The 20,147-nt window shown below is 47.0% G+C and overlaps 1 protein-coding gene across 1 annotated transcript; it reads right to left on the bottom strand.

Annotated features, from left to right (window-relative positions):
* Positions 1-1,140: 1,140 nt before the first annotated feature.
* Positions 1,141-19,146, bottom strand: LMAN2 (lectin, mannose-binding 2). Its single transcript, XM_008578196.1, has 8 exons — positions 18,717-19,146; positions 18,427-18,545; positions 8,593-8,710; positions 7,787-7,866; positions 7,445-7,606; positions 7,221-7,335; positions 4,197-4,316; positions 1,141-1,832 (listed from the first exon to the last, which is right to left on the bottom strand). Exons 1-8 carry the CDS (start codon positions 18,910-18,912, stop codon positions 1,672-1,674), a joined length of 1,071 nt encoding a protein of 356 aa, XP_008576418.1. The 5' UTR covers positions 18,913-19,146; the 3' UTR covers positions 1,141-1,671.
* Between the last annotated feature and the right edge of the window lie 1,001 nt (positions 19,147-20,147).

Raw genomic sequence — 20,147 nt, forward strand, 5'->3', positions numbered from 1 at the left:
AGCCCTGAGAGAGCAGTTTCTGTACATGCATAGGAAACGTCGAGGAGGACATAAAAAGCATTAACACAGGTCAAGCATCCCTTATCCGAAATGCTGGGGACCAGAGGTGCTTCGGATTTTGGATTTTTTGGACTTTGGAATATTTGCATTATGCTTACCAGTTGAGCATCCCAAAGCAAAAATCTGAAATCCAAAGTGCTCCAGTGAGCATTCCCTTTGAGCATCATGTCAGCACTCAACAAGTTTTGGATTCTGGAGCATTTCGAATTTCAGATTTTTGGACTTGGGACGCTCAACCTGTAGGAAATCAATGAAGAGCTCTGGAGAGCAAGATTGGAAGATTGAGGAGAGAAATAAATTCTCACCCTCACTTCATGCACTTTACTACTTGTATTTTCTGCAGGGATAATCTATCTGATAACGCTAATTACAAAAAGCCTGGTTGCAACAGGAAGGTAGGGCTTACTTTTGCTTTTAAGATAGGAGGCTCCAACGTTACTGCGAGCGGGAAGGAGACAACAGACAAGACTGTTGCTCAGAAAGGTCCCCAACAAGGGACAGAGCCTAGATCAGTGCCGGAGGGGTGGCTCTGAACTGGATGGGGACACTGTCACAGTGGGGAGACTGGACAGCAGCAGTGGGCCATGGCCTGGGTGGAGCTGACCATGGAAGCCGCCGGCTGGCAAGGCTCTCCTTTCAGCTGCCGGCCTCCTCCACTTCCTGTTGCCATCTTTGTCTCCCCAAGGGACCCCAAAGGGAATACCACTACTGACCACAACATGCCCTCTTGACCCCGCCAGTCCCTTGCCCATCATCCTGGAGCCCCCTAGAGTTCCCTGCCATCACACCCCCCACCCCACACCCACCATGGCCTACCCTTGAGCCTTGGGCTGAGGCCGGGAGCTTGTGGGAGACAGCACAGGGCCCCTCCCAATATACCATTTGCTGGATGACAGGGGGCAAATTTTGCTTGACCTCTAAGAGCCACGTTTCCCCACTTGGGAAATGGGGCAACCACAGTCTCCCCTCTCCCCGCCCGGGGCTCTGCTGCAGGCCAGAGGGGATGAGGCTATAAAGCACTGACCTGCTGGAAGTTACGAGAAGGAAAAGGAAAGCAAGCCCCTTAGAGAGTCACACGGCTGAAGTTGGTTGTCACTTTATTTAGCAAACAGTCATACTCTGGGCCCCAGTGAAGTGCTCCTCCAGCCTCGCTTGAGGGTCTGCCTTGGGAAGAAGCTCTGGGGTGAACAGGGAGGCCCAGGTCCCCAACTTGGGCCTTGTCTGCCGCCACACACACCACACACTGCAGAACAAAATCACTGCTCCATGTCCACAGGAGCCCACCCCAGTGTGGTCTGGGGGTCCTCCAGTGTACTATAGCCAGCCATGGGGGCTTGGCCCAGCTCTCAACAAAGACACCCCTGCTCCTGCGATGCCAGCCTGGGGCCGAAAGCCTCCATCTCCAGCTGTCGGGAGGCCAAACCCTCTCCCCCAAGCCCTACCACCTGTTCCTGCTGGGCAAGAAGCAAAATGTACGAAAATACTTTAATCATTTCTTTGAAACGGTTAAGAAATAAGGTCATCTTGTTTTTCTTTTACAATCTTGTAAAAAAAAGTTCACATTAGTGCCTGGGCCCAGGTTAGGCCCTTCCCCAACCAGGTGCCTTCTGCTCAGTAGAAACGCTTGTTCCGCTCCTGCCGCTTCTGAAACACCACGGCCCCCACCACGGCACAGACGATGATGCCCAGGAGTGCACACAGAAGCAGCAGGAACACCCTCCACCCCGTCAGGGGCCCGCTGCGGAAGTTCCCTGTGGGGTCATCCACGTTGTCTGAAGGAGAAGAGAGGGGGAGTTGATATAGCAAAGCAGGAAAGGCCTGCCCAGGCGGGGCTCCCAGGACACAGGGGTCTAACCAGATCATGCACAGCAATGGTCTTGTCACAGGGCCATAGCCTCAGGTGGGACCTGGAGTGCACCATGGGCAGGGCTGTGTCCTGATTACAGCCAGACTGGGGAGGGGCAGAGATCTGGTCAAACCCATCTCAACCGAGCTTTAAAGTTCACAGGTGATAGGGCAGGGATGGAGAGGGACAGACCCACAGGGACCAAGGTTCCCAGAAATCGAGGCCTGGGGTACCTTGCACTGCAAGGAACTGGTACAAACTACAGATTCTGGGGGGCCGGCCTGTGGCTCACTTGGGAGAGTGCGGTGCTGATAACACCAAGGCCACGGGTTCGGATCCCATATAGGGATGGCCGGTTTGCTCACTGGGTGAGCATGGTGCTGACAACACCAAGTCAAGGGTTAAGATCCCCTTACCGGTCATCTTTTTAAAAAAACAAAAACAAACAAAAAAAACCCTACAGATTCTGGAGCTCCCTTTGACAGTCTGATTCTGTACAAGGGGAGGCCCAGGAATCTGCTTTTACAAGGTCCCCATCTGGAGAAACATGGCCCTGGCCAAAGGTTGCTTCTACCCACAGACGGGTGCCTTGGCAGCCTGCTAGGGGGTTCCCAGGCCCTGAGCCCTCAACCCCTGCTCCACACACCTTCTCTTTCTGCTCCAGCCACACCACTCCTCTGCCTGCTAACACCGTCAATGGACCCTACCTGGTGCCAGGCCCCGCCACAAGTGGTCTCTCATGGATCCTAACAACCCTGGGAGGTGGCTCTCTCATGAGCCCCCTTCCAGAGGCTGAGAGAAGAGACTGATTCCCAAGCTCACCAAGCTGTGGATGGAGGAGCTGGTTACCGGTCTAAGCCCTGTTTCTGTCACTCTGCCTCTCCCCAACTACTGCCCTCCACACCACACTGTGGGGTCTGCTCAGGCCTCAGGTTCCAGTCTTGCCTTTCAGCTTGTGTCCATGCCACCCACTTGTCAGAATGCGAGCCACAGCCAACTGACACCCTCCCTTCCTGAACAACCTGACCCCAGCCGGCCTGCTGTCTTCTCAGCAAGGCCTCTCTGCCTCTGCACAGCACAGCAATGGCTACTGACTGAACCAGGAGGTCCCTAGGGAGGGTGCTTCCCCAGCAAGCCACTCAGCCTTGGGGCTCCCATAGCCCCCTCGCTCCTCTTTTCTGCCTCAGTCACTAGACTGAGCCCAGTGGCAGGACTTGCCTGATCCTTGTGTCTCCAATGCCCAGCCTGTCGCTAGACATAGAACGGAAGCTTTGGAGACATCTGAAGGATGAACGGATCAAGTGTGAAAACGAGTTAATCCCTGCTTTGCCAGCTACGTGGGTACACTGGGAGGGGCAAAGCAGATGATGTCTCTGAAAGCAACCAGCAGCCAGAAGTCCTCTGACCAGAGTCACACAATGGTGGTCTACAGCAGGATTTGTTTGGCCCCCAAAACATTTAATAGCAATTTGAATCTTAAAAAAGTGAGATGTCACATAAAAGGATGGATTCCAACTTCTAAAAAGCAGAAAGACCCAGCTATACTGGCCCACGCTGGGCATAGGGACCTGGGCTGGCCTGAGGCCTCCAGTGCCCCAGACTGCCCCTGCTCCCAGGCCTGCTCCTTGCACTACTATCACCTGCCGGGCCACGGGCACGAATCTGTGGTTCTTGGGTGGATTTTCCACACACAGGTGCCTCATTCCTCCAACCTAAACACTCACTCTGAGGACAAAGTGGTGGTTAATTAGTGGTATAGGAGGAATCCAAGCTTTGGGGCTTTGCAGAAACCCAAGTTCAAATTCTGTCCCTTCCTCTCTCTAGCCGAGGAAACAGTTCCCTCGACCAGCAGCAGGACCCACTTCAGGTCATTCACAGAGGACTGCGAGGGTGGTACAGAGTGCCTAGCACACCATCTACTCATAACAAACTGGCCCTGTGGCTTTACTGGCCACTATCCCCAGCACCTAGCACAGGAGGCAGACACCAATGCTCCCACATTTGCTGGTCGCTGTTGTGTGCAAGGATGTCCTTGTGGACAGATTCTCTGAAGACTTATTTTCCATCTCATTTACTCAAAAATTCACCAGCGCTGATCTGACCCAAGGTCCCAGTCACTAGGAGTTCAGACAAGGCCAGCAGTGCTCACTAGGGGCAGGACTGACCCAAGAGCCCACACCACAACCACAACGGGACCAGGCAAGGCCTCGCCAAAGCTAACCTCACCCAGCCATGCAGGAAGGTGTCCGACCCCAGGCCCAGGCAGGAAGGGGACTGTGCACACACATACCTTTGGGGGACTTGAGGAAATTGACGCTGGGCTCAATCTTGGTCCAGTCAATGTTCTCCTCGTCAGGCGTGTGCTCTACCATCAGCTGGAACAGCTTTATGGAGATGATGTCATGATTGTCTGTAGGACCAGAATTAGCCTGTAACAGACTGCAGCCAGCCTCGGGGCACGTGGCCCATGCCCCTCCCCAAGGGAAAGCTGCTGTCCACCCATGGAAACTGGCCAGGTGCCTGAGGAGAGCGCTGCTCCTGCCCATCAAGGCCTGTTTTCTTGCCAGCCCCTACCAGTCCCCCAGCAGGCAGTATTCCAGGGTCAGAAATGCCTCCAGCACTCAATAAGAAACCTGGGACGAAGCAGAGTGGAGAGAAAAGAGCAGGGGCTTTACAGGCAGAATTATCCGGGTATAAACCCTGGGACTGCTGCCCTCTTTGAGGCTCAGTTTCCTCATTTGTAAGATAGGAGTGATAATCTCCACGCTGCATGGTTACTGCAGCAAGTCAATGAGAAGGTACTTCAAAAAGTACATGGAAAAATAGAATTAAAAGATAATACAAATCTTTCCATGGACTTTTTGAACTACATTGTATAACACAGAAGACATATTGCCTGGCATAGTGTGTACTTAAAAACAGAGACCAGATAAGGACCAGCACAATTGTTCTACAGTTGTTTAAGAAGCCTGATCTTTCCAAGGGTAGGCAGCCACCAGACACAGAGACTCACATTCAGTATGCAGATAAACTCAGCAACTGGCTAAGGGACAGTCGCTGACTGGTGACTAGGAAAAGGGGAGACTTGGAAAAGACCCTGTCCAACCAGCACAGACAAGAAAGAACCTCTGCTTAACACTGATCACTCACCCCATTTTAGAGATGAGGAGCCTGAGGCTCAGAGCCAAGACGTGGGTCCAAGTCAGCCTGACTCCAGCAAGCTCAGCTAACCCACCAGAATCTGAAGAAGGGCCTTGTTTAAAGAAGGGGAACCTCTGGAGCTAGGAAAACAGAGAACCTAAAGAGCAAGACGCAGGCAGCCAGCTCACACAGGGCCAAGTGGTATCCAACGGCCAAGTGTGCAAGCCCTGGCTGTGGTGAGTAGCCCAGCGGGACAAAGACCAGCGTGGGAGTCAGACCTCAGTTCCCACTGCACTCTGCTGCCTCCTGCTTGTCATCTGGGAAAATCCCTTCAACTCTCGAACTCACACTTGTCTCAGCTGTGTAAAAGGGGAAAGAGACCACTACCTACCGAAGAATAAGCCACGTAACTTCCTGTGAGCTGCCTGGCACAGTGCCCAACGTTGACTGCCCTCTATTACGGTCAGACACTATACACTCTCACGATCATCTCTAGCACACTTTGCTGGGCTTCTTCAAATAGCCTTTGAGAGCATCCACGTGAACAGATCTGGTTCTGTTCCTATCAAGAACCTTCTGAAGACACATGCCAAAATACTGTGAGGTGAAATTCAAGGTGGCCAGGGGATGGGATGGTTTGGGTTATGGAGGATCCAGAGATGAAACAAGACTGGCCACGAGGTGGTAATTACTAAAGCTGGGCATTGAGAACAGGGGGCATATTAGACCATTCACTCCTCTTCCTCCTTTTTTTTACAACTGAAATTTCCATATTAAGAACTTTAAAACAAAACCCCAAAACAGTGAACACTCAGGGACTAAGTGGACCCAAACACTTCTGTGGTGAGGGGAGGCCCCTGGCCAGTGAGCAGATTACAGGCCTGAAAAGGTTTACCCTTTTTTGTCAGGTCCTCCATGTCATGTTCCAGTTCTGGTCAACAAGTGCTGGCCCTGGGCTTGGTGCCTTCTCAGGGCCCTGAGTAAAGGACTGAGAACCACAGCCAAGGGCCACCAACAAGTGCTACCCAGGCCTGGTGATCTAGAGAGGCCTGTGTAGGGTAGAGTCACCCAGTGCTTACTGAGCACCCACTGTGCACCAAACAAGACAGGTCCTTGACTTTAAGGAGCTTACAATTTAGTGGGGGAAGAAGGGAAAGGAAAATAAAGACGGAAAAGGTGACGGGCAGTGTGCTGGGGTTTGGAGGAGGGGGTGCAGTTTTAAATGATGGTCTCGGGGAAGGCTCCACTGAGGAGGTGACATTTGAGCAAGACTCTAAGGAGATGAAGGTGACACGGCAAGTACAAAGGCAAGAAGTGGGAAGGCACAGTGTGTCTGAGGAATAGCTGGAGGTCGCTGTAAGCAGGGGAGCAGGGTGTGGTGAGTCAGAGGTGACAGGTATGTGGAGGGGCCAGCACACAGCGTCCAGCAGCCCACTATCAGGATGGTGGCCTTGACGCCAAGTTAGTCAGCAGCCACTGTAGGGTCCTGAGCAGAGCAGAGGTGAGGCCTCACAGGAGCTTAATGGGATCATGCTGGCACTATGACAGTGAGAGACTGGCGGGAGCTGGCATGGAAGGAGGGGACCACAAGGGAGGCTTCTATCGCTGTCCAAGTGAGAGACAATGGTGGCTTGGACCTGCCAGATAGTAACCGAGGGGTGACAAGTGGTGAGAGGTACTGTAAAGATAGAGCCAGCAGGACATGTTGACGGATTAGAGGTGGCATGTGAGAGAAAAAGAGGAGTCCAGAATGACAACGAGGCTTTTTGGCCTAAGCAACCAGAAGGACAGAGGTGCCATTTACATCTTGATGGGCAAGATGAGGTCTTCAGCTGTGCACATGTTAGGGCTGAGACGGACACTGTGTGGAGATGCTGAGCAGGCTGCTGCTCACACAAGTCTGGAGAGCTCTGGGCTGGAGAAAGAAATCCGGGCACCTACATCATCTAAAGTTGAAGCGTTCTATCTCCTAAAGACAGAGGAAGACCACCAGGAGGTCACTCAAGGACCAAGGCCCAGACACACCAACATTTACAGATAATGAGAAGAAGAGGAAAAAAACCAGGCAAGTGTGGAAACCAAACGAAGGGAGGTGATCAACTGTTGAAAGCTCCCGACAGACCAGGGAAGGTTCAGGCTGAGAACGGAGTCCTAGCTCAGCCCACTCACTCACCCGACAGGTCCCCGGTGCCAGCTGAAGCTCCAAAGTAGTAGCCGGTGGGCAGGCGCACTCCCGTGATGTCGATGCAATTCTTCCACTCATTCTTGTCCTCCAAGTCCGTCATCACCTGTGGCCAGTCAGCACATCAAGCACACCCACAGGCCCGGGCCGGCCCACCTCCCCGGGCCTCTGCAGGACCAGCACAGGTCCAGCTGCCACCACCCCCACCTACTCACCGTCAGCCGGCCCCGGGAATAGCGCACAGCCAGGAAGGTATCATGATCCCGGTTGCGGAAGTCAGCTGTGCAGCCCGCCAGTTCAGTCCAGCGCCCATCCTTGCTATGGTCGTAGGACAGGGAGCCATTGTTCACCATCACCGAGATATACGGGAACACGCGCTGGGACCAAGACACCGGTTACTCCACAACCAGCCAAGCCTGTGGGAGGGAGTGGGGCACCCACCACCCCAATCCCTGGAGGCTCCTTTTGTGCCACCACCAGGAGGAAGACCCAGTCCCCACCCTCTAGCCAACTGCCCAATCCTTCCTTTGCTGCTCCACAGGAAAGCAGGGGCCTACCTCAGTGGTGTCATCATTGGGATACGTGTCCAGGAAGATGGCTAAGCCATGGAAGTTGTCTTTGCTTCCAAACACGGGCCCTGGAATTACAAGGAGATGCTCTCACCATGGGAGAAATGGGAGTCCTCCCTGGGTGCCTGAAAGGCAAATAATGCCAACATGGGTAGGGACAAAACAGCCCAACCACCAGTCATCCTCCCAGGAGAAAGCAGGTCTCTGAAGAAGAAAGCTAGGGCAAAGATCTCAGGGGCACAGCAGAGAGGACTCAAGTGTGAAGCCTGCACTCTGAGGGGACAGCCACCTGGCCGTGTGCTCTGAGGCAAGGGTCAGGTGTCAAGGAGGTACCCCATCTATAAAAAATGGCTGGAGCCGCAGGAAGCACCCCCTACAAAGGAGGCTCTTTCCTCTAAACCAGAGGCAGCAAACTTTCCACAAAGGGCCATGGAGGAAACACTTGAGAGAAAACTCTCTTTGCAGGAAACATACGGTCTCTGTTGTAGTCTTCATTTTTTTTTTTTTTTAAATAACTTTTTAATGGCAGAATGGTCAAAACCAGGCCACAAGAAGATACAAGCAATGAAATGCAGGATCCACCTGCTCCTCTTCCCTAGAAGGCCCTCCTTCCAGAGGCAAGCTCCTTCCCGGGGTATGGGGAATTCTTCATGAGAAGCGGCAGCCTCCTGACAGGAGGGTGCAGACTGGAAGGCCCTTGGCCACATAAGCCAAGGGCAACCCCTTTCCCTGCGTGCCCCCAGCTCCCTGCCCCTGGGGCCCAGTAGGGTCCACCTGAGGGAGCACTGCCCCACCTGGCACAAGGCGGTCCCGGGTATACCACAAGGCAATGCTGTCTCCATGGAGATTCTTCTTCCCTGTGCCGTGAACTTTGAAGTGGACATGCATTTCCCAGTCCTTGAGGAAGCAAGGCTGGAGGGAGAGAGGATAGGGCTGCTCAGGGCTCCCCAGGGCCTTCGAGCAAGCTGGAGGTGACCCTGGCCCAGACCTTGCCCCAGCAGGCCTATCTCTCCTCCCCTACTATGACTGGGTACTCCTTGGCACAGAAACAAAAGTGCCACAGACTATGGACCCCCAAGTGTTCTCAGCAGGAAGGGAAGTGGCTACTGGGCCCCCAAGCAAGGAGAGGGAGGCCATATAGTGTCCCAAGGCTGACTGAGGCCCAGACTCCATCACTCAGGCCCCAGTCTCCTCCTGAGCTGTGGTCCTCATACTTTGATTCACTTTCTTCAATGCCAGCCAAACCCATTAGCCCTGTTTCCTCTCCATCCCTACTGCTCTTCCCTGAGATCTTATGGAGGGGTTGCTACCTCTATTTGAGCCACATATTTTACAGAAAAGAAAATAAATTCAGAGGCAAAATAACTTTTTTACAGCAGGTAAGTGGACTGTCTTGATTCATACCTAGGTCATCTGACCCTGAAACTTCTGCTCCATCTTCTATACTTCCCAGGACTTCAGGACTTTAACATAAATTGCACCAACTCTTTTCTGGTCTCCTATCCCCATCACCTTCCCTGCTAACCCATCTTCCAAAGTGAGGAAAATGGGCTGAGTCAATACCCAGGACTTAAACCTGGTCTGGCTGACTCTAAAATCCAACTCTTTGCCAGTATACCTTCTGCCTCCTGCAAATCCAGCCCAGCCTAAGTGTGGTGCCAGAGCCAGAGCTGGGGACTGGGCAGGGTTGTGTGCTGAGCTTTCTGGGCCACCATGATTGAGAGAAGCAGATCCTCCCTGCAGCCATGGACACCAGGTACAGAGATTGGCACTGCCTACAGCATGGGAAACAGCCTGGCCTTATCCACCAGGAAGCTGCTCATGAAAACTAAGGTGTCAATACATACTTACACAAGAATCTACTTTGGGGAAGTCTACAGATGGGTATGTGAGCAAGCGACTAAACAAAAACCCACCAGAAAGGCAAATAAAACAAGGTATTGTTGACCTATTACATTGGCATATGAGGATGGAGAAAAACGAGCACTCTTAACCCAAGGGACTGCAAATGGCCCCATTTTCCTGGGGGCAATTTGGTTGTTTCAGCTTTTTAACAGAACAAGGCAGATCCTGTAAGTAACTACACGTAAATATATCAAAGATACTAAGAGGGGAAAAGTAAGTTGCAAAACAGTATCAGTGCTATGTTCCCACTTTGGGGGGGGGAAACTAATTAGTACATGTGTAGAGAAAGAAAAAAAGTAAAGGAACATGAAACGATATTAATGATGGGTAACTCTGGAGGGCTAACTATAGGGAATGTTTGCTTTCTATGTTTAAACACTGCATAATGAGCTTACTACTTCTGTAATCAGAAAAAGCTCAAATTGAAACCAACATGGGCAACACGGTTCATGCATTCACTAATTCATCCGAATCACTGTTCTGGCTCTGGGCACCAGGAACTCACACGATGAGACCCAGTCCTGGCCCTTGAAAACACAGAACTAGCAAAGACCTGCATGACAGCTGGCAAGTAGAATAAAATCCCAGAGCCCTCCCACTTCTTGACTGTTCACGGGTTCTGGGAATAGTTGCAGATTCTGGTGGAGCTGACTAAGAGGTTGATGAGAACAAGCTCTCAAGGACAGAAGGACAAGGAATCTGAGTCCAAGGCCTGCTGAGGGCAATGGAAGGCTTTGCTTTGGGCTGGGTTTGCAAAAAGACTGCAATCCAAAAGTAAGAGTAAACTAAAAGGCCCTCCCAAGGACTTGCAGCTCAGCTTCGAGTCCTCTTAATCCCTGAAGAAGACAAAGGTGGATCACCCACGCCTCAAATTTTTCTACAAATGATCATAAAAATGCAATGTCTGGCACACAATCATAAATAACCAGGTACAGAAAGAGACAAAATATGAGCAAAAATGAGAGAGAGAATAAGCCAACAAGAACTCTAAATGTTGGAATTTCAAATTCAAATAACTACTTTACTATGTTTAAGGTGAGATTGAGAATATTGGCAGATAACTGAAATTTTTAAATATCACACTAAAAAAATTCCAGAACTAAAAAATACAATACCTGAAATTAACAACACAATGGATAGGTTTAACAACAGATTAAAAACAGTTGAAGAGAAAATTAGTGAACTCAAGGCCAGTCAGATAAAAATATCCAGAATGAAGCAGAGAGAACAAAAGATTGGTAGATATAGAATTGTGGGTAAGAAACAGAGGAAAGAGTGAGAGTCTAAGATGTATATAACTGGAGTTCCAGAATGAGATACAGGAGAATAGGGCAAAGGAATATTTGAAGAGATGTCTGAGCACTTACTAAAACTGATTCAAAGACATTATGCCACAGCTTTAAAAGCCCTACAAACCAAAGGAAATGAATAAAATAGAAAACCATACCTAGGCACAAAAAAAGGAAGCCAGGAATAAAGGGAACAAAGAAAAACAGATAAAAGCATTGGTAGAAAAAAAAGACAGATTACCTCCAAAGGAGCAACCATTATTGGCCTGATACCTGACTTCACAACAGAAATACTAGGATCAAGAAGACAGTAGACTGATATAAGTGGAGATGAAAAAAGGTAACAGCTAACATGGGATTCTAACTTAGCAAATGTATCCTTCCAGAATGAAGGTGAAATTGACATTTTCAGACAAACAACAGAAAAAATTGAAAGAATTCATTACCAGCAGACTCACACTGTTTTTCATTCTTCACGGAGAAGGAAAATGATCCAGATCCAGATGTAAAGTCAGAGATTCAGGAAGGAAGGAAGAACAATGAATATAGTAAATATGAGGGTAAAAATCTAAATAATATTTTACTGCATAAAACAATAATGTGCTATGTGATTTAAAACAGAAAAGATTAAAACAAATGACAGCAATGGGGTAAATGGAGTTAAAGTGTACTAAGATCCTTGCATTGTCCAGGAAGTAGATAAAAGTACCCAATATCATTAGACTTTGGTAAAACACGGATTCATGTTTTAAACTCTAGGGTAACAACTAAAAATTGAGAAAAGAGTACGTAACTTTCAAACTATTAGAAGAAGAAAATAGGATAATAAAAATTAGTCAACCCCAAAGAAGTCAAAGCTATAGAGTAAAATGAACAAGAGAAAGTAATACAAATTAGAATGTAAAAGATGATAGATTAAACCCAAATGTTCAGTGATTTTATTAAATGTAAATGGATTAAATACATTGGATAAAAAACAAAATCTAAGGGCACCTAGGATCTATCTGTATTATTTCTTACAAGCGCATGTGAATCTATAATTATCTAATAAAAAGTTTTATGTAAAAATTAAGTAAAGGATAAAAGACCTAAACTTAAGAGCTAAAACTATAAAACTCTTAGAAAAAACAGAAAAATCTTCATGACACTGGATTTAACAATAATTTCTTGGATATGACACCAAATGCACAGACCAAAATTAAAAAAAGAAAAATTGGACTAAATCAAAATTAAAAATCTTTGTGTATCCAAGAACAATATCTAGAAAGTGAAAAGACAACACACACTCAGTTAGTCAAGGGTTCAGAACCCCATACCAGCCAGCAGCCAAAAAAAAAAAGACAACCCACAGAATAGAAGAAAATATTTGCAAATCATGTATCTGATAACGGATCAAGGATATATAAAGAACACCTAAAACTCAACAACAAAAAACCCAACTCAGAAATGGGCAAAGAACTTGAATACACATTTCTCCAAAGATATACCAATGGTCAAATAGGCACATGAAAACATGCTTAACTTCAATAGTCATTAAGGAAATGCAAATCAAAACCACAATGAGGTACCACTTCATGCCCATTAGGATGGCTATTACTAAAAAAACAAAAAAGCAAAACAAAAAAACAGAAAATAACAAGTGTTGGAGAGGATGTGGAGAAATTGGAACCCTTGTGCATTGCTGGTGGGAATGAAAAATGGTACAGTTGCTGTGGGAAACAGTTCAGTGGTCCTCAAAAAAATTAAAAATAGAATTACTATATGACCCAGCAATTCTACTTCCTAGGCATATACCCAAAGAACAGAAAGCAGGGTCTCAAGAAATAGATACTTGTACATCAATGTTCGCTGCGTTATTCACAATAGTTAAAAGGTGGAAACAACCCAAGTATCCATCATGAACAGATGAATGGATAGGGCTGGCCCGTGGCTCACTTGGGAGAGTGCGGTGCTCATAACACCAAGGCCACAGGTTCGGATCCCTATATAGGGATGGCCGGTTCGCTCACTTCAGAGAGTGTGGTGCTGAAAACACCAAGTCAAGGATTAAGATCCCCTTACCGGTCATCTTTAAAAAAAAACAAACCAATGAATGGATAACAAAACGTGGTCTATATACATACACATACATACACTCGAATATTATTCAGCCATAAAAATACATGCTACAATGTGGCGGTATCTTGAAGATATTATGCTAATATCTTAAATATGATAATATTATGATATGTATGATAATAAGCCAGACGCAGAAAGACAATTATATGATTCTGTTTATTTTATTTTATTTTATTTTTAAAAGATGACCGGTAAGGGGATCTTAACCCTTGACTTGGTGTTGTCAGCACCACGCTCACCCAGTGAGCTAACCGGCCATCCCATATGGGATCCAAACCCGTGGCCCTGGTGCTATCAGCACCGCACTCTCCCGAGTGAGCCAAGGGCCGGCCCTATATGATTCTGTTTATATGAGGTACCTAAAATAGTCAAATTTATACACACAGAAAATAGAGAATGGAGGTTACCAGGTTTTGGGGAGATAGGGGAATGGGGAGTTAATGTTTAATGGGTTCAGAGTGTCAGTTTAGGAAGATGAAAAAGTTCTGGAGATGGATGGTGGTGATGGTTGCACAACAACGTGAATGTACTTAATGTCACTCAACTGTACACTTAACAATTATTAAAATAGTAAATTTTATGTTATGTACCTTTTACCATAATAAATGCGTGAGAAATTTAATTTTCTTTCACATAAATAAAACAGTCAAATCTAATTTTTTGTAGATAGGTATTATGTTTTTTAAATGACAATATTTGAATGCCAATGTGTATCCTACTAAAAAGAAAGTTTCATAAATTAATTGATTTAAAGGTCAAGAAAAGGTTAAAATGATAAATTTTATGTTATGTGCATTTTACCACAATATAAATAAATAAATAGCCCCCCAAAAGCTTAATAACATTCTCTTTAAAAGAAACAATTTTAGAACAGACAGAAATGGGAAAAAATAAAAGGAAAGAAAACGATATATTATGCAAATGCTAACCAAAAGCAAGCTTGTGTAGCTATACCACTAATAAAGTTTAAAAGGGGACTCTTCTTAATGACAAAAGATTGTGTTTACCCAGATGATATAACAAATCTAAGTTTTTGTATGTACCTAATTTGGCCTCAAAATATATAAAACAGAAACTGACAGAACTGCAAAGATACAGAAGAATCCACACACATAAATTTTAATATACCTCTCTTAGTAACTGATAAAATGAGCAGACAAAAATGTTAGGAAGGATATAGAAGATTTGAACTCAATTGGCAAACTTGACCTAAACGAACTAAATGGCTCACTGCAGTCAACAAAAAGAGGATCCACCCTCCTTGTAAGCACACACAGAACATTTCCAAAAAAACTGGCCATGTGAGGGACTATTCCCAAGTCTAAATAGACCTTCAAGGACTGAAATCATAGAGTATGTTCCTTGACTACGGTGCAATTAAACTAGCTATCGATAATACAAAAAATTAAAAAGGTAACCAGAATAGCCCTCATATATCTGAAAAAAACTTTAAAACTATATCTCACATATATAAAAGTCAGCCCAGCAACCAGATTTCAAATGGTTTCTTTGGTGCCCAGGAGTTTTCTGCACCTAGGGACAACACACTGAGGTAAGACCCAGGCTGGTGGGAGGTGTGTCTTCAAGCAGAAGGGTAATCAAGAAAGGGAGGTGGGAAAGAAAACCTACACTCCTACCCCAGATATGTTTCCAGGGAAATCAGTTTCAGGAAAGAGCACACATGGAAGTGGAGGCTCTAGAAACTGATTCCTTTCAGACTTTCCACATACCCCAGGTATGTCCTTAGAAAGTCTCCACACACCCTGGGTTGAAGACTGCATATTAGCAGATAGAAATACTATGATACAGATGAAATAAAGTCTTCGAAGGATTTTCAGCAGGTGAGGTATGGGTTGGGACTGACTTAGAAGACGCTTTTTGGGACACAACACGATGTGGTCATAGTTCTCAACTCTGGCTGTGCCCAGCAGACCCACCTGGGGAGCTCAGACATCTTAATGCCTTGACCCTATGCCAGGCTGACTAAATCAGAATCATCTGATCACCTGGCAGTAATAGACTACTTTAGGGATAGGCAGTTTCCATGTCTCTGTGTGCAACAAAATGAAAGGCAGGTATAATCTGACACTCAGCTGATGCATCATTAAAAATTCTGACAGAAGATCACTACACGATTCTGGGTTTATAAGCCAAAAGAAGTTGAACATACCAAGTGACCCTGCTATACCAAAACTCCCTCCACCTCCGTCTACGATTTAAATGAAGACAGTTTCTCAGCATTCACATATATAAAACAAAAAAGTACAAGTGGTACTGAGGCCTTCTCATTCTGACTGTAGCAGCCATCAGATGGGGGTGCACTGGGATGCATTTCAATATGTTTTTCCTTTTGTATTAAGAAATTGTGTAACCCATTTATTTTGATCAATTGTGTACCAATAATTTTAATAATCACAAAGAAAATATTAAACTTAGTTTTAAGGCCTTATCAGAGTTAAAAGGTTTAAATCATTACACTTATTTTAATTGCAGAGGAATATGATAGGCTAAACATAAGACTTTCAAGCACTAAATATATTGCATTAGAATAAAATTGTGTGAGGGCCCACCCTCCGGCTCACTTGGGAGAGTGTGGCGCTGGGAGCATCAAGGACGCGGGTTCAGATCCTATATGGGGCTGGCCGGTGCGCTCACTGGCTGAGCGTGGTGCTGACCGCACCATGCCAAGGATTGCATCCCCTTACCAGTCAAAAAAAAGAATAAAATTGTGTGTGGGAAATGAAATTTAAATACAAGTTCAATTAAAGAAAGATCAGTGTACAATCTGGGTTTATTTATATTGTTTAAAAGAAAGTATCAAATTGCAATATTTAAATTCCACTGAACACATTTAAGAGTACTGAACAATTTTTAAATGTCAATATTTAAAATATCTGGCCAGCCACCAAAAAAATCAAAAATCAAAAATAAAATATGCTGGAAACTACATACTTTGCAAATATTTAAATTTATAGCAAACAATTCTTGATATCAACTGTTAAAATGAGCAATGAGATTAATAACTGCAGATTAGTACTTCAGCAAAACAAATTTAAAGACCACTGCTGCCACCTCCACACAAGACCCCCTCAGGATGGGGCCTGAGAAGCCTCTTTGGCCTTTCCCTGTGTCTTGTGCTCCAGCCATCAGGCACTTGGAGTTCTAGTCACCTCGGGACCACTTCATCTGGACCACACCACCCCCACGCCACACCAGGAGCTGTCTTATAGACAGACTGAGTGAAGGAGACAAAAGAGACAAAAGTTCAGAAAGCATCTCTCCAGCTCAGCAAAGGAAAAGGCAGATCTTCGGAAGCACTGGACAGAAAATCCTAAGAGTTCTCAGCAATTTTTTTCAGGAGTTACAGGAAGAACTCTAAACCTTTAGAGTATCAGCCCGGCCACACAGGCAAGGTCCCTGGAGCTGAATGAGGAGGTGGGGGAAGGAAGGCAAGACAATTATATTTCTTTCTTTTTTTTTTTTTTAAAGATGACTGGTAAGGGGATCTTAACCCTTGGCTTGGTGTTGTCAGCACCACGCTCACCCAGTGAGCAAACCGGCCATCCCTATATGGGATCCGAACCCATGGCCTTGGTGTTATCGGCACCGCACTCTCCCGAGTGAGCCACAGGCCAGCCCCGAGACAATTATATTTCTGACTGTGAAAATTCTATGAAGGCAAGCAAAGAATCCTTTCAGTTCTGTGACATCTCCAAGCCACTGACAATGCCAGCCACGAGCTACCTACAACCATAATGTAAGCCACTGTCTTACATGTGTCTGTCACTTGTGGCTAAACCCGATTTCTAACAGCTCCAGCATTATTTGTACCTTGTTTTTTTTTTTTTTTTTTTTAATCTAATGCTATATAGAACTTATTTCCATGAAAATATAAGGCTACATCATCATTTCAAAGAAATATCTGAAAGCCATGAGATAGAATAATGTGACAGAATGTGACTCGGGGAAGATAAGGTGGTTAATAAAGTACTCTCTGAGTGGGTGGTATTTGAACTGAGATTTAACAGATGAGAAGGAACCAAGCAGGCACGAAGAACCAGGAGGCAATGTCCCAGACAAAGGGAACAACAAGTGCAAAGGTCCTAAGGCAAGATGGCAGCCAGAGAGGCTGGAACAAAATTAATGGAGAAAATGACTGGAGATGCCAGGCACCAGGGGCCAGATTGTGTAGACATAATGCATGTTCATTCCTTCACAGGAGACCCCAGGCTCTGATGATCAGAGTGAAAGCTGAAAAAAGTAACTCTAGATGCCACTAACAGCAGTGTGGAGGCACAAGACAGGAAGGAATGGAGGAGCTGAGGGGAGAGGCAGATGAGGCAACACAAGGACGGTGTGGGCTCCCAGAACTAAGTGAGAAAGTCAAGCAGAAGGGACCAGAGAGCAGAGAGTAGGGTGATGGAGAAAACTAGGAGACTGGCCAACAGCTTAGGCCGTGGGAAGGGTTGGGATCAGGCAGGCTGGGGCAGGAGCAGGTTCCACTCCAAGCTGTGACCCAGCCAAAAATTATTCCCATTTCACCCCTTTCCCAACCTAGACTTCCTCAATGTGGTGCTTGTGTAGCAGCTGATCTTGGCCACTGCTCATGTACTACATGCCAGTGACACCTCAGGCTCCCTGACCTCTGGAACAAAGGTCACAGAAACGAAAACTACCCACAAGTCCAGTCCCTTGATACCCCAGATGACAAGACCCTCAATCAAGCACTGGGGAAGCGTGTCAAGTGTATCAAGTGAATTGCTGGGCTTGGAGATCAGACAGATCAGAGTTTAAATACTGTTGATGTCATTCACTTGCTGTGTTATCTCTGCACAAATCATGAAAGCCATCTATTTTTAAACAGCTTATTTGAGAATTAAAAGCAATAGGTATGGCAAGGTCAGTGTCTAACACACAGCAAAATACCCAATAAAGTTCCCGTTCATTCCATTCTTCCCACTATTGCAGGAGTGCAATTCAGACAGCCTGACAGCTCCACTGCTTTCTGGCTATGTGATTTTGGGTAACGCCATTTCAACTCAGCCTTAGCTTCTCAGTGAAATGGAGATATCACTTACCTCGCATGGCTTTTGAAGGAATTAAGTGAGAAGGGTGTAAAGTGTCAAGTGTAGAGCTCCTGATACATAGCAACTACTCAATATCCACTATTTCTTATTACTCACGGGTGCGACCAAGAAGGGAAGGACGGGGGAGGGAGGGCAAGCCTATATAACCCAAGCTCAGGTCTCGTCTGCTGGGGAGGCAGGGAGTGGTGGCTTACTGAACGGTATGCCTAGCCTCTTGGGAACCACTTACCTGGTGGTTCCAGATAGAGCCCTCTTTGCTGCGCTCGTCGGGGGTCAGACGCACGTACTGGCTCGTGAGCATAGTGCTGCCTTGGAAGTCCCAGAGGGGCATGAAGCTGGAACCGACCCCTGTCGGCAGAGAGACAGGCAAAGACAGGAGCATAAGAGGCCATGCCAGGACTGGCCTTGCCAGAGGCAGGAAACCCACAAAACTGCTCTGCTCAGAAGAAAGGGCACGCCCTTCCTCAATACTGTCCAGCCTCGCCCTCACCCTTCACTCATTCCCGCCCCGGGCCTCACCTTGGTAGGGCTTGATGAGCGAATGCTCCCGCTTGAGGTGTTCACTGTTGCCGTCAGTTATATCTGCCACCACTGACCCCAGCAACAGAAAAAGAAATAGAGGCATAGTGGGGCCAGGGCCGGGACCGGGAAGCCCAGACCTCCCCGGGAACCGCCGGCCCCAGCCCCAGCGCCACATCCAGCCTTCCGTCGCCATTCTTCTCTCCTCTCGGCCACTTCCGCCCTAGGACTTCCGCCTTCCGGGTGTCCCATCTAATGGCCTCCGGCCGGAAGCACTCCAAATCTAGTGTCACCGGGGTTAGGAAGCAAAGTCTCGAAGCCAAGGAGTCGGCGGCTTTATCAGCTGGGCAGCCCCCCATCCTGGGCGAGTGCCGTTCTATCTCCTTGGCGGCTCCAAAGCACCTGTCGGCCACCCTCAGCAGTGGGTTCTTACGAGCGACAAGAGCTGCAACCAATCAAGGAACAGCACGTTAGGCGTGTGGGCCCATGAGGAGCAGAGGGGTGGTTTGAGCCGGCGGGCGGGGCGAGGGTAGTCTGCGCAGCGGGGCCTGCTGGAAATTGTAGTTTTTGTGGGCCGTTCGCGCGAACTGGACGCGCGAAGACTGCAATACCCTCGGGCTCTGGCCACTGATCACGTTTCTGGAATAACATTTACCAGTCGGGGAGAAAGGAGCTCTAAATTGAAGGCGGAGGCCTGGCTTCGAACCTCCGCTTCACCTTGAACTCACCGGGTATCTCCGGACGAGCCTTTAAGCCGTCTCTGGCTTCATCCGCCCCAGCTCTTCTACTTTGGAGACTGAGAATTCCTAGTTATTTGAGGGCCTCCACTACCCCCAACTCCTCAGACCCAGTCGGGTTGAAGTCGCATCCTGGTCTGGGACCCCAGTGATGGTTGGAATCCACCCGGATCCAAACGATCGCAGTGCCTGGTGCAGGAAGAAGCGTCTGTGAACGGTCCAGGAAAGCTGGCTATGGATCAAAGTTGAAAACTGGTGGCCGTAGCCAAATAGAGCTCCATTATACCTGTTAATGCTATTTCAATAAATAATTTAGCTATCAATATTTTAAAAATCAGAATACTTAAATTCACATTAGAAATCCAGATTTCCGGTTTTTCACGAAAAATTGGAAGATCTAGGCCTATGTTATCACAAGACAACAATGGGCTGGAGCTGAATGGGAATGGGACCGCCTCTACAAACGCCTTTCTCTTCTAGGCTAGTCTGGCCACTAATTTACAGCACTTGCCTGGCCCCTCTATACATCTGAATTAATGACTCCTGTTACATACATACAGCTTATACATACACAAGGTGGAATGTTGGTTGGTTGCTTCTGTATTTTATTTTAAGAAGCTGCCCTCTTAAATGAATGAATTTATTCAGGATTGAGTGCTGAGACATCTTTTCTGAGTCATATATTTTTAATTAA

This window comes from Galeopterus variegatus, unplaced genomic scaffold, assembly GCF_000696425.1.
Source record: "Galeopterus variegatus unplaced genomic scaffold, G_variegatus-3.0.2 Scaffold1642, whole genome shotgun sequence".
In the NCBI taxonomy this organism is placed as follows: Eukaryota; Metazoa; Chordata; class Mammalia; order Dermoptera; family Cynocephalidae; genus Galeopterus; species Galeopterus variegatus.

Excerpts from the sequence above, each read along its gene's own strand:
- LMAN2 (XM_008578196.1), bottom strand. The coding sequence starts at position 18,912 with ATGGCGACGGAAGGCTGGATGTGGCGCTGGGGCTGGGGCCGGCGGTTC. Across the intron at positions 7,867-8,592 it reads CCGGGACCGCCTTGTGCCAG|GGCCCGTGTTTGGAAGCAAA; the intron begins GTGGGGCAGTGC and ends TTGTAATTCCAG. Across the intron at positions 7,336-7,444 it reads ATTCCCGGGGCCGGCTGACG|GTGATGACGGACTTGGAGGA; the intron begins GTGAGTAGGTGG and ends GACTGGCCACAG.